At 46.3% G+C, this 13,860-nt stretch overlaps 1 protein-coding gene across 11 annotated transcripts in view; it reads left to right on the top strand.

Annotated features, from left to right (window-relative positions):
* The window catches only part of Apbb2 (amyloid beta precursor protein binding family B member 2), a 326,097-nt gene extending 314,874 nt beyond the window's left edge, over positions 1–11,223 (top strand). For 9 of the 11 annotated variants that reach the window (XM_029477235.2, XM_085836739.1, XM_021162014.3 and 6 more), the window contains 5 exons: positions 685–772; positions 1,831–1,914; positions 3,707–3,822; positions 5,294–5,473; positions 10,384–11,223. In XM_029477235.2, coding sequence (XP_029333095.1) covers positions 685–772; positions 1,831–1,914; positions 3,707–3,822; positions 5,294–5,473; positions 10,384–10,551 — 636 coding nt within the window. In that variant the 3' untranslated portion in view covers positions 10,552–11,223. The remainder of the gene's footprint in view (positions 1–684; positions 773–1,830; positions 1,915–3,706; positions 3,823–5,293; positions 5,474–10,383) is intronic. The other 2 variants (XM_021162015.3, XM_029477232.2) reach the window with 1 other exon arrangement.
* Positions 11,224–13,860: the final 2,637 nt, after the last annotated feature.

The following is a 13,860-nucleotide window of genomic DNA, read 5'->3' as shown; positions in this document are numbered from 1 at the left end:
GCTTCTTTCAATTCCCAAATCCGCACCACCGCGTAACTCTCTGGTAGAGACCAAGAACAAAGAGTACGATGTCTGCACACAGTGACCATTAGTGTCCCTCACAGAAGAGGGACTGCCTGGAAGACTCGGAGAATAACGACGGCTGCGGCCAACATCTCTGAGCCCTCAGGATTCCTTTAATACTCATTTAAGCCACACAACTGCACTTCGACATAAATTCAGAGAAGGGAACAAGACCCAGAAGGGAAGCTTACTTATGCAAAGTCACAGCCAGTAAGGGCAGTGGTAGGATTTGAACCAGTGGAAAGAGTGTCAAAAGTCAACATGGGGCAGCAGCAGGAAAGTGTGTTACTCTCTGCTCCCTGAGTACAGGAGCCAGAAGGGTCGGGTGTCCCCACAAGGCACCTGCTGGACTGTTCTCAGCAAAAGGGAGAACCAGCAGATGGGAGAAGGAACTCCTAAGCACTTAAGAGAGCTGTTGCTCTAAGGAGATGCTCTGTTTCCTGGGAAGGGAGACCAGTGAAGTGGAAGGCAGTGTAGAATGCAGATGGCAGGGGAAGGAGGCAGGAAGGAAAACTACTTTAAACCCCAGTGGAATCAACTCCAGCACTTTCCTGGCAGGACTGGCTGGTGACATGGGGTCTGTAACAGTGAACCTAAGCTACACTTTCATTTGATGTCTAGATTATGGCTGAACGGAAGAATGCCAAAGCGCTGGCCTGCAGCTCCTTACAGGAGAGGACCAATATGAGTCTCGATGTCCCTTTGCAAGGTATGTCTACAGTGACTCTTCCTCCCCCGATCTTCCTCTTCCTCCTTCCCCTACCCCCTCCTCCTCTACCTACTCTTTCTCCTCTTCCTCCCCCTCCCCCTCCCCCTCCCTCTCCCCCTCCTGTTCCTTCTCTGCAGCTCTGGTCAGCCTGACAAGGCAGCAGGGTTGTGCAGCTCCATTGGTGTTTCAAGAGCTGGAGAGATGGCTCCAGCTACTCTTACAGGATACCCAGTTTCCACTCTCGGCACCCACGTGGCTGCTCTCCTGGAGCTCCAATATGTAGGGCATCTATTGCCCTCCTCTGGCTTCCACAGTCACCGAGTGCCCATGGTACACATAGGCCAACTAGCAGATGTTTCATACGTATAAAATAAAAATATGCCTTAAAATTAGGCATGGTGGCCCCCAACCTAGAATCCATTCTCTAGGATTTGGGAGGTAGGAGCAGGAGCAAGAGCCAGCCTGGATGCTACAAGATGAGGCCCTTTCTGGGTAGTGGTGAGGGAAGCTTTGTGCTCCAGGCCCTCCCAAGAACAGAGAGTCACTTTTGTCAGTAGTGTTAAACACAAAAGGCATTTGTTTTGTGTTTCTGTTGAACAAATTAAATACTATTGTCAGTGGAGTTTTTCCTGCTTTGTTTGTTTGTTTGTTTGTTTGTTTTAACTCATGGTAAGAATTCACTAGTTTAAAAGTATGTAGGTTCATAGCTCGATTATTTCTCACATGTCTTTGATTGTACCCTTGGTGATTAAACTTTCTTTGGGCACCAGACACACCCAAGGAACAGGGCACAAAAAGCTGTTCCCTTAGCACACCAAAGACTGAGCTAGTGTACCTGATCTTAGCCTTCCAAAAGCATTTCACCAGGAAAGAGAGGTCGGGGAGGGTTTAGACTGACAGGACCCTCCATCTGGAGGTGAGAAATGCTGCCCTTACAGAACGTCCGGGAATAAGACATCCTGGTCTGGGTGGCCATCTGGGAGTGCAGATGCCAAGGGTGCTGCTGGTTTTCATTGTCTCCTGAACCACTGAGAATCACACTGCTTTGTTCCCTGTAGTAGATTTTCCAACACCAAAGACGGAGCTGGTACAGAAGTTCCACGTGCAGTACCTGGGCATGTTACCTGTAGACAGACCTGTCGGTAGGTAAACCTTTGCAAGCCTTCCAAATAGGAGAGCCATTTATTCTCCCGTGAGGTCGAGGCCACTGTACCATTCCTCACCACGTCTGGATTCATGCCTCTGCCGTATCACCATCTGGACACATAATTGTCATGATCACATGAGTAATGGAGAAAAAGCTAGCCTGATTCGACGTATGATCCCAACATACATAGCGACTCTAAGGGAACTGGTTTGACTTTCCTGTTTTCCCATCATTCCAGAAATGAGCAGCCCCAGACTATAGAATGCTCTGCTGTCCCTCTAGCTTTGGGCCAGGCTTCTGCCTCCGTCCTTACCAACTAGGGACAAGAAGGAAAAACAGATGGGGCCCCCGTGTCTGTACACTAGGACTCAGAAGTGGCATCTCCAGTGTTCAGGTCCCGTCCCAGAGGCAGGAACCAAGTTGCTCCGTTTGCTCAAGCTCACAAGGCTGGGAGCTCTAGTGTCTTCCCGCCTAGAAGAGCCACGGAGAAATCAGAGCCCCGAGCTCCACTGGGGATAAAGCAAAAGGATCTCTGGGAAGCAGCCCAGCAGCAAAGGGTTAAAGGTCGTAACCTTTGACCCAGCAGTTCTGTCCCTACCCAAGAAAAGTAGAAGCATCATCCCCCTCAAAACAAAAACCTTCATAGTAGCATCATTCGTGACAGTCTGGAAAGTAAAGACGTTCCCAGTGCCATTGCCTGACTAATGAACAAGGAAATTAACACTTTCATAGAATGGAATTTTATATGGCAAGGGAAAAAAGTTTTAAATTACTGAAACATGCCACAGCATGCATGACCCTTGAAAACATTGAGATAAATGAAATAAGTCACCCTTTTAAAAAAAAAAGTCCCCTGTGGGGGACTCTTAACATGAAATGCTAAGGATGGGTATGTCTCTAGAGATAGTACGGCGTGATAGTACAGCGTTGCTTTGAGGTTAGACTATGCGGAACATGGAGAGTGGCCCCTAAAAGTTAACAGGGCTGATGAAAATATTCTGACGTTGATCCGGTGACTGCACTGAGTTCTTGAAAACCATTGAGTGGAACGCATGCTTTACAAAGAGTGAACGCCATGTGAGTTACATCCCAATAAACTTCTGGGCAGACAAGATGGCTAAGTGGGTAAAGGAGATTGCTGCCAAGCCTGCCAGCATGAGTTCAACCCTCCGACCCCAAATGGTAGAAGAAGAAAACTCTCAAAAGTTGTCCTCTGACATACATACACATGCTATGTCATGTGCCCCACCACACACACACACACACACACACACACACTACAATAAACAGGTTTAATTTGCTTTAAACACGTTTGTTCTATGGCTAGCAAAGGAGCCCACTGAACAGCATGTAGTATGTCTGTAAAGGGACGGTCGACCTCGACCTGGCTAAATGTCAAATGTGATGTTGAAGGCACTCTGGTAGATGCTGGCTTCTGTTGGCTGTTCATCCCTGGGCTTTCAAAGGCAACACCCTGAAGTGGGGGAGTCTTTGGAGCAGGTTTCAGGTTGGAGTGTTATGGTCTCGTAGACAGGACCCACTGAAACACTCACACACCCATGCCCCACCCCCCACATATATGCACATACATAATACATACTCATGCACTGGATCCCTGGAAATACTCATGACTCTCTATTAGAAAAGCTGGCTTTTTTCTTCTGAGCAAACGAGAATAGAGTGATAAGGTGGCCCGGTACCAGGGACACCAACCTGCCGAGCAACGGGACCTGTAGAGACTGGACCTGTATTAGAGTGTGGATTTTCAATCATCCTTTTATCTGTAGGCATGGACACCCTGAACAGTGCCATAGAAAATCTCATGACGTCATCCAGCAAGGAGGACTGGCCTTCAGTGAACATGAACGTGGCCGACGCCACTGTGACTGTCATCAGTGAAAAGGTGGGGAGCTGGAGGAGGGACAGGCTCACCTGGGCTGCAGGGAGGTTTTGGATACAATGCCTTTTCATAAGACTCGAAAACTGAGCCAAAGCTTGACCTCTTGGGGTTTGTGCTGCCACGTGATTAAAGTGGCCTGTGTTATAGAAGACTCGGGGCTTTGTCTGTACCTAATTGTGCCTTCCTCGGGCCCTGGATCCTTCCATCCTGATGCCCCAATCCTGCCTTCCTCATTTTCCCCAGAGGTTGAAACTGTTCAAGGTAATGATGTAGCACCAGCCATGGCTTACTGGATTTGCATTTTGTTATTAGGGCTCCGGTGTAGATTGGGCCATATGCTGTCTGGGGCTGGGGTACAAATGTTGCTCCTGGTAGGGAACTCAGTGATTTTTAAGTTAAGGAGAAGAGGCCATTGGTCATCCTGACAGGCCAGCATTAGCCTCAACCCAGATTAGCCCATCATGGTGACTGAACAGATTTACCTGCCTAATATCAGATCAGAGGCCCAGGACCAAGCTTTAAAGCCAGGCAGTCAAACTCCAGCCTACTTTATAAAGATGCATGAAGCACCGTGTCATAAACATGTCCTGGCTTCTACCACCAGCGAGTCACCGCCAAAGCCACTTCACTCTGTAGCAGTGGGCAGAATTCTCCCAAGCCTGCCTGCCTCTCTGCTCCTGCAGGATTGTATCCCCTCCTACAGCGCTCTCTCTCTCTCTCTCTCTTTTTCTTTATCCTCATCCAGTCTCCCAGATTCTGAGTCCTGCGTTTCTTTCCCAAACCTCCTGACCTCTCCCACGGGAGCAGTCTGCCTATGGAATGTGTCTCATCCCTGAATATTTAACAAGTCAGGATGTTATGATTTGAAAGCCAGTATTCTGGCTCTGCTCAATAACTCACAAATTGCCGGTGGCTGTTGCAGTGGGTGTCAGCTATGAAATGAATTCCACACGCATCTTTATCCCACCTTGTGTGTGGAGACATGGGGGGGGGGGGGGCAATTAGACAAAAGTGTTGATTAGGCAGCATTGTGCCCTCCACGGTGTTAGATGTGATTTGGTGCACTGTTTCGCTTGAATAAAAAAAGCCTTTGGAGAGAGACTTGAGAATCTTTCTCTCCTGGGCCCTCAAGGTTTGCCTAGACAAAGAGATCTTTGGCTAGACAAAGAGAACCACTGGGTGACCTGTATTGGGTGGTTTGTAGAAGTCTGTGTGACAGCAAGCCCATAGTGAAGGGGATGTGGGATATGCTAGATGGACACGCATCCCGTTCCCTACCAGCAGTGTCACTTACAGTAAGACCAGATACCAGGAGACACCAATGCCCGTGGTGGCTTCTCTGGCCACTTAAGCCACGATTCACCTTTCTATTAAGATGCAGGTCCTACCAGGCTGGGCTCTGTGAGGTGTTTGAGGTGTGAAGTTCTTGCTGTCAGCTGTCTGGCTTCCCAGTGCTGAACGATGTCTCTCACAGAATGAAGAGGAGGTCTTGGTGGAGTGTCGAGTTCGGTTCCTGTCCTTCATGGGCGTTGGGAAAGATGTCCACACATTCGCCTTCATCATGGACACTGGGAACCAGCGCTTTGAGTGCCATGTGTTCTGGTGTGAGCCTAATGCAGCCAATGTGTCGGAAGCTGTCCAGGCTGCCTGCATGGTGAGTGAACCCATCCTGTATGTCCAAACCCACCCTACCCTGCCTGTTCCACATGCTGTAAATAAGAGCAGAAACCTTTATTTAAGAGGATAAAGTATAACTCCTAAAGCCTTTTATAGCACTTTATGCACTATGTAGACTTTATAGCACTCTAATTTCTGTGGGCAGAACTCCTAATGACCAGCAGAACGCATCTCAGTACGCAGGGTCCTATAAAGAACCAGTAAGATTTAAGGGTCACCAATTCTAGACTTCGAATTAATTTTAGTATGCGACCAAGAAATGCTGGTCATGTGTGAGTTATCAAAGCCTACCTTCAACTCAGGATTTAAAAAATAATAATTAACAAGTTGATTTTCATTTCCTATGGTTGTTTTCAGCATGTCGATATTATTATCTATTCAATTTATTATTTATCCCTTACTTTTTACAGCAACACTATCCAGTAGTTGGTTTTGCTTTATTTGTGACGTAAGAGAGTAGACATAACATCAGTAGGAGGCAGATGGGGTCAGCCCCATACCACTGGGCTAGAGTGCTTCACAGTGAATCCAATTAAGACAAAAACATCTCTTCATTGAGCCAATGTGCTTTGGGGACCTTTCATGGCACACACTGTAAACCTGAATGGTCAGAACAAAGGCAGGCATCAGAGCCTGAGCCCAGTGTACCATCTTGTGACAGCGGTGTGGGTCCGTGGGACTGGTGGGAGAAACAGGACCCCTGTCGTGAAACACTACTGAAGTTTGACTCTCTTCAGAAAAGACTATGAAGTAGGAATTGGCAATTTCTTGCTTTTGGAGCTTTTGGGGTTCGGGTTTGGTATTTTGAGATAAAGTCTCACAGTAGCCAGGCTGGCCTAGAACTCACTGTGTAGCCTAGACTGGCTTCCAACTCAGCAGTCCGATACCTCAGCCTTCCAAGCGATGGGACGATAAGTAAGTGCCACCCATGTTTGGGTTTTAAAATAGTAGGCCATTGAGAGAGATGAGCATCCATCTTTCTGATGATCTTTCCTAGTAAGGGTGGGTTTAAATAGTAGCTTGAGATGTAGTGACCAATCCAAGGGCCCACCAGTGTAGGCCAGTGTAGACTGAAGAGACAAGAAGGGTCATGAGCAGGAGGCATGGAGCACTAGGTGACATGGGGGTGGCAGAGTTCCCTCTGCTGTGTCCATGGGCTGCCAGACCCTAGAAAGCACAAGTGTGACTCCTGAATCAGGGAGCTCAGATGCAGTAGGAAAGACTCGAAATCCAAAAAATCCCACAGGAGTGTAGAAGGAAGAGGCTGCGCTGGACTGAGAAGGGATTAGACTGAGAGGGAAGCGCTCTGAAAAGAGGGAAGTGCTAAGAAAGTCTGTCAAGGGTTGTCTAAGGGACGACACTGGCTGGTCTGTGAGCCTGGTTATTTTAGGATGGGGACAAGCTGCACGCTTGCTTGTGCTAAGGGAATCCACATATATCATGTGCCCCATCGTGACATTTGTGTGAATGACAGACCACACGGAACATAGTGTGGTTCCATGAGGCCATAGTGGCGTTGAAAATTACCTATTGCCTACAGTGTGTGTGTGGGGGGGGGGGAGTATTATTTGTGTTTTGTTTTTGGGTTTTTTTTTAAGTTTTTGCAATTTTCCAGTCCTTTCTGTAAAGGTTTGCACCACCCTGGCAGACTGCTCACTACAGAGCCTTCCCTCCTCTCTCGTCCACTGGCACCACTGGCGGCCTTCGCGGTGCCCCCTGCTTCGCTCTCACCTCCTGCTCCCCTCAGTGTTTTCTCGGTGTCTTGCAAGGCTGTGTCTGGGCTCATTTCTCCCTGTATAATTCAAGGAATCATGACTCACACCAAAGCCAGGCGCTGCGCCACCTCCAGACTCTGAATCCAGACACAGAAGTGACATCTGGTGTGGTCCTGTACGTTCTGAACATCCTGGCTGCTTTTCCTACATTCCTGGCTTAGTTACCATTGCCTTCCCAGGGGGAGGACATGGACGGCCATTTGTTTCCTCTGAAGTAGACAGTTGGTCAGGTGTTTAGAGGCATTCATCACGACACCAGTTCTCAAGCAGCCAAGGAAGAAAGGGGGCATTCGTGTTTTAGTGTATGTGTTAGTACGAAAGGTCAGAATGGTTATTTGTAAAATGTTTGTGTGGGGGTGGGATGGGTGGAGGGAGGGCAGAGATAAACGAATAGGGGAAGAGCAGATCGGCTTATGGGTGCCCATTAAGGCCAGTGAGATGGCTCAGCAGGTAAAGGCGCTCGCCACCAAGCCTAGCAATGACCTAATTTTGAGCTCTGAGCCCATATTACAAAAGACTCAAGTCCCACAAATTGTCCTCTGACTTCTATATGTGTTCTGTGGCACAAGCTACACACATACACACACGTACACACGTACACACACACACATATACACACTCCATACTCTCACACACACATACACACATGTACACACACTCCATACACACACGTATACACACATACACACATGTATACATACATATATATACACACATACCATACTCACACACACACATATACACACATGTACAGACACACATAAATGCACTCACACATACACACACTTTTTTTTTTCATCTCTAAGACATCATTGACCTGAGGGGGAAGAGAGGGAGAGAAGAGAGACCTGGAATTCACACCCCATCTGTTTCCCACTGCCAGGTTCATGGCTGTGGATCTGGGAGTCTAAGCCTGGGTGTCAGGGAGCAGGCCTGAGGGGAGAGAAGCAGGGAGCACAGGCGCTGGGGTGAGCCTGGGAACCAGGTGTAGACTGTTAGGTGGAGGAAGGGCTACAGGAGATAAACAAGTGCTGTTTCAATCAGGCAAAAACCTAGATATTTTACAGAATTGAAATGGAGCATAACAGATGGTTTGGGCCTAAAATGAATGGCTTTCACTCATAATTATACATTTTAAATGCTAATGACAGTTAGCTAATTAGTTTTACCAGCGGCTGCAGTTTTGTTTTTCCAAACTCCCAGACTCATTTTTCTGCTTGGAAACACTTTTTTTTTTTTTTAAATTAAAAAATGTTATTAATGCAACCAGCTGGAGTGGCTCCAGCAGTGTGGTACCAGGCACTTGCGTACAATCCAGGCCCCCCACACTCTGAATCCAGCTCTCCCAGTGCAGCCCCTTCTTCATGCAGATTCACGCCGCTCTCTGTCCTGAGCAGTCACTCATACATGGATTCCTGGGATCCGAGATACGGCAGTGACACACGCTTGCTTTTAAGGCATAATTTGCAGCTGTGTCGTATAGGCCGAGTGAAGACATTTTAGTAAAATTGAAAATCGATCAGAGGGGGCTTCTTTATGAATTTCATCAGTTACGCGTAATTTTGATTCATTCCGTACATTCCCACAAAGCCACTGTTTGAAATTTCAAGTCCAGGGTTCAATATCGTCACCACACCTGCGTGGTGATAAATTCATGGTCTCAAAGTGTGTGGTTGGTGACACAGACTTAGTGAGACCCCTTGTAGGGGGCAGACCTGTGGGAAGCCATCCTTCCAGATTGAGTTGAAGGAACCAGTTCATCTGGCCTGACGATCTGAGAGGACATGGAAACCTCACGCCCACCTTTCGTGGGCTTCGTCACGCGTTTGAGAGAGAAGCGGATATAACAGGCTATAAGGAGCCTGTTGACGTTGAACCTGACTTTTGAGAATCATCTGTGGGTTGGTTCATAGTGCACCAGAGAGATGGCATGGCAGCTCCTCCTCATCCAACTTTGAAGGGACTACTTAACTTTCAGCTAGTACAAAAGCAAGTGGGCTACTTATTTGTTAGTATATTTTTATATTTTTTAATGTATATTAAATATTTGTGTGTGTGTGTGTGTGTACACAGTGTAAGAGAGGGAGTACAGGTGTACACTCACCACATGTGAAGGTCAATGAGCAGCACTGGGAAGTCCTTTCTCTCTGCCAAGGGTTCCTGGGGTCAAACTTGAGTTGATAGGTGTCAACACCAAGTGCCCTTACCTGCTGAGCCAACTCACCAGGCCTGTGTTATTGTATTTCTGAAAGCTAGTTGTGCCCATGCTTCCCAATGCTAATGAAGATGATTTTTAAGCTCTATTAGGGTTCATACATGACCATAAAATACATACTGAAATCTCAGTACAATATTTTCTACTAAAGTAGGAAACAGGGACAAATGTGTGTTGTCAGGCCTATCTTAGGCTTTCTATAGGTTTGCGCTATAATTCTCAGCTACTTTGTAATCAAATAAACGGAAGGTTGGAGAAACCTAAGGACCTGGGGCTCACAAGGGATAGAGTGGGAATGCGCATGCGCCCTCTCCCGTGCCACAGCACAAGCACACACCTGCATGTACTTGTGTGGTGAAAACTTGAGTCAACACTCCTTTTCATATGGTTAGCTGCTGATTGTGAGCCATGGGTGGGAAGAAAGGGTGGGAGGAGCAAATGATCTCACACTGAGAAGGAGATGAATCTGGACTGTAGATGTAGAGCATTTGCCTCGCACAGACAGCGACCAGGATCTGTCTTCCCACACACAGTAGTCATGGTAGCAATATTGGTGTGTGTGGAGGTGGGGCTGTCGTGGTAGCAGCAGTGGAGATGAAAGTGATAGTGGTAATAATGGTAGTGTTTTTGGTACTGGTGCTGGTGGTACTAAGTGGTGGTGATGGTGGTGGTGATGGTGGTACTGGTGGTGGTGGTACTAAGTGATGGTGGTGGTAATGGTGGCGGAGGTCGTGGTGGTGGTGGTAGTAATAGTACTGGTAGTGGTGATGGTGAGCTAGATTTATATTCAGTAGCCAGGCCATTCACTTTTGAGAGTCGACATATTGGTAGTAAGTCACAAGCACAATAGCCAAGAAGAAAAATCACCTAACGTGCCCCTTACCTCTTTCCCTCCAGTTGCGGTATCAGAAGTGCCTGGTTGCCAGGCCACCTTCGCAGAAAGTCCGGCCCCCGCCCCCGCCAGCAGATTCAGTGACCCGAAGAGTCACGACCAATGTGAAACGAGGGGTCTTATCTCTCATTGACACTTTGAAACAGAAGCGGCCGGTCACAGAGACTCCCTAGCAGCCCGGGTCTGGAGGGGTCTGACACCATTACCTGAGGATCAAGTAGCTACACTAAAGAAGTCGATACCTGGCCTTCCACTCGGTTGCCGATGCTTTGTCTCCAGAGAATTTATCTTTAACCAGACAGTGTTAGACAAGCATGTGACCTCGTCTTGCCGCCACCATGTGATATAAAGAGGAGCATGATTTTTTTCTTTCCTGTAAGTTACATCATGAGCAGCAGCAGGTCGTCTTCTTGTTGTAAATATTGTGAACAGGACTTCCGAGCACACACACAGAAGAATGCGGCCACACCCTTCCTAGCCAACTAACACTGCATCCTTGGACGAACGGTGCCCAAGTTCATTTTGCTGTCCTCTTGACCGGATCTGTCACAAGCCAACTTGGGGTCCCTCAGCGCTTTGCCCTGATTTCGGATCCTGAGTAACAGATACCACTGAATTGCTGTAACAATGGGGCGACACCTTTGGGTTTTAGTTTTTCATAACACTGAGCCTGTTGGTTGACAAAACTCGGCTGTTGGCGTTGGTACAGACACCAGCCACCGAGCTCTCTGACACATGGACACAGGTTCACGTCTACAGCTATTTGAGGTGCCGGGCAAAGGAGAACTTTAAAATTGATAGAAAACTAAATTTGAGGAATTAAAATCAAGCAAAAAAAAAAAAAAGGCCTTTCTTTTCAGATGGTTTTCAGACTGGTTATTTTAAAAGAGAGATTTACAGAGTCATGATGCATTTGGGATGGAACGTATTTCAAACTTCTGCCTTACATTGTACAATGCAGCTAGAGAATTAAAGTGTACTATGGCCATTCTCTACCCACACCTGGAAAATGAAATATTCCTACCGTTTCCATCCTTAGTTTGATACTGAGCTAATATGCAATTTAGAGTCGAGGAAATGTCATTTATATCTGTCACACGCCATTATTTTCGATCTCCGCCGAGATTCTTGTTAGCTCTCACCCTGGAGGTAAATGCACTCCTGGGATTCCGCCACTGCCCCAGCCTTTCTCTGCTCTTTGTCCAGGAAGCTGTCTGTCCATCATCTGTTGTCCATGGCAACAAATCTTAAGTTGTAATTTTCCTGAATTTATGTGTTTAATGTTAGAAGTTTGTTAAGACTTGACTAGTAGATGTGTTTTTAAACATCTATTTTTCCATTTTATTTTCAAGATTTAATTTTTTCCTATCAGCAAAAATAATGGATTTCCTTATAGTGACTCCCACATACCCTCTTCCTGCCTCTCTTTTATGTAGCTAAGGAACCTAAACCATAAACATATACACATGTAGACTCTTGTTTACATTGTTATTTTAAAAGGCCCATCTTAGTAGTGTTTACTGTTAATGTCAAAACTAATATCATTATAAAATTGTGGGTTTTTTTCCCTTGCTCTGTACCGGTCAGAACGGTCTGCAGTTTTATCACATTGGAGCCTTACATGGTAGGAAAGGCACTGACCTCGCTGAGGAAGTCAGAATACAGAGCACCAAATGCTAACGAAGTGACTTAGGAAGCCACCAAAGTTCATGAGAGCCAGGATCACGACCCACATCTCAAAACTTTTACCACGTATGCCTCCTCCGTGCAATCAGGAGGACCCTTCGAAAAGGACTCTGGGGCCACACAGTGAACAGGAATACTGTCAGGCAATCTCAGAACTCCCCAGTGAGTTAAGGAAAATGGCCACTTACCGTAAGCCCGTTGTCCTTTCTCAGTCCAGGACTGTGTTCCTTAAATATGTCATAGAGGAAGAATGTCTGTCCTCAGCAGCCTGGTCCCATCTCGGACTTTCCAGAGATTGTTACCTGTGGTAGGAACATTCCCGGCGGTGGCGCTTAACCACTGCAGAACGTGATGGAGCGACTGAGTGGGGTGCAGAGAAGCTGGAATTTTCCACTGGCATCCTAACGTTCCAGTAAAAGGGATGTCACTGCTTGAGAGAGGGTGTTACCCTCGGTGCCGGCTTGCACACTAGCTGAAGTAACGGGTGCCATCTGAGACATTTCTGCATACCGAAAACCTTATTGTGCCCAGAGAAAAACTGTTTAGAATCCCGTTATCGCGGTCTCTAATTCTGATCTCTGCAGCGGAATGTTTTAGGGCACTTGGCTTCAAAACTCTGAAGAAATCCGCATTTCTATAGGCAGTCTCTACCCAAACCCTTTTCATTTTTTAAGGCATATATGTTTGTTTGTTTGTTTGTTTGTTTGTTTGTTTTCAGGATCAAGAAGTCTGAGCTAGCTTTAAGCAGCAAACTGATTTATATATGCAATTTTAGGATGCAGTAAGATGGAGGATAGCCTTCTTATGTGTGAGACACTTTTACTGCACACGTTCTGTTCAGAGAATAGCTTTGCGTACTAAGTGCAGGTTGGGTTTTTTTTGTTTTGTTTTTTGGGTTTTTTTTTTTTTGGTAAAATGAATTATGTTAAACAATATGTTCAGACACTTTCTGCCATGGCCAAAAAGTATGTATGGAAGTCTGTTTGCATTTGTCTGTGAGAGGATGCCTATGTTTTACCTGAGGTCTCTGTGACGCTTTTGTTACCTATGCATTCTTTATATCCGTGGTTTGGTAAACAGGCAGCCATGTTCACGATGCCTTGTGTATCTTATCCTTTTTTTTTTTTTAATTAACCTGTTAAATACAGCTTGAAATATTTTTATTTTATTTATTCTATTTTTACTGAAATATACTGCATTATTGTGTTGCTGTACTATCTTTACTGGGTATGATGTCCTTGTATCCAGGTCTTAAAGTAACTCAGTGAACTATATCCATCGCCTAAGAGGTGGCTTGGTGGTGATTTGCAGTCACATTTCTGTTGGACTATGTAGAAGGTAAAATGCTTAAAGTTCCTCTTATTTTTTGAAAGCAGATAGATAGATGCGCCCTTACCACCTTATCTGTGTGCCCCTTGGAAGCATCCAGGGGGCAGCCGACATGCCGTCTGGCGAAGACCACTACTTTGTAGACTAAGGCACTGTGCGGTGCTTCCTTTTTATATCTTCACAACACGTGTGATTTCATCAAAAATATACACACAGAGCCACATGCCCTTCGTCTCCGCCTGGACTCAAGGCCACCCATAGCTAACTAGAGCCACTGTTTTGTTTGTCTGTCTGTCTTACTGCACAAAGGGACGTTAGGCCCACTTCCATTAAAGCAAATTCTTGGTGATACAACTGTTGGCACTGCTAATTTTTTTTTCTTTTTTTAATCCACATTAGGTGTTTAAGAAGGACATATAACAAACCACTCAAAACTGGGCCTCTTAACTTGCAGCCCCCAAAACTCC

This window comes from Mus caroli, unplaced genomic scaffold (assembly GCF_978045245.1).
Source record: "Mus caroli unplaced genomic scaffold, Mus_caroli_1 scaffold_4, whole genome shotgun sequence".
NCBI classification, from domain to species: domain Eukaryota; kingdom Metazoa; phylum Chordata; class Mammalia; order Rodentia; family Muridae; genus Mus; species Mus caroli.
Note: the sequence above shows the minus strand (reverse complement) of the source record. Positions and strands in the feature narration are given on the sequence as shown.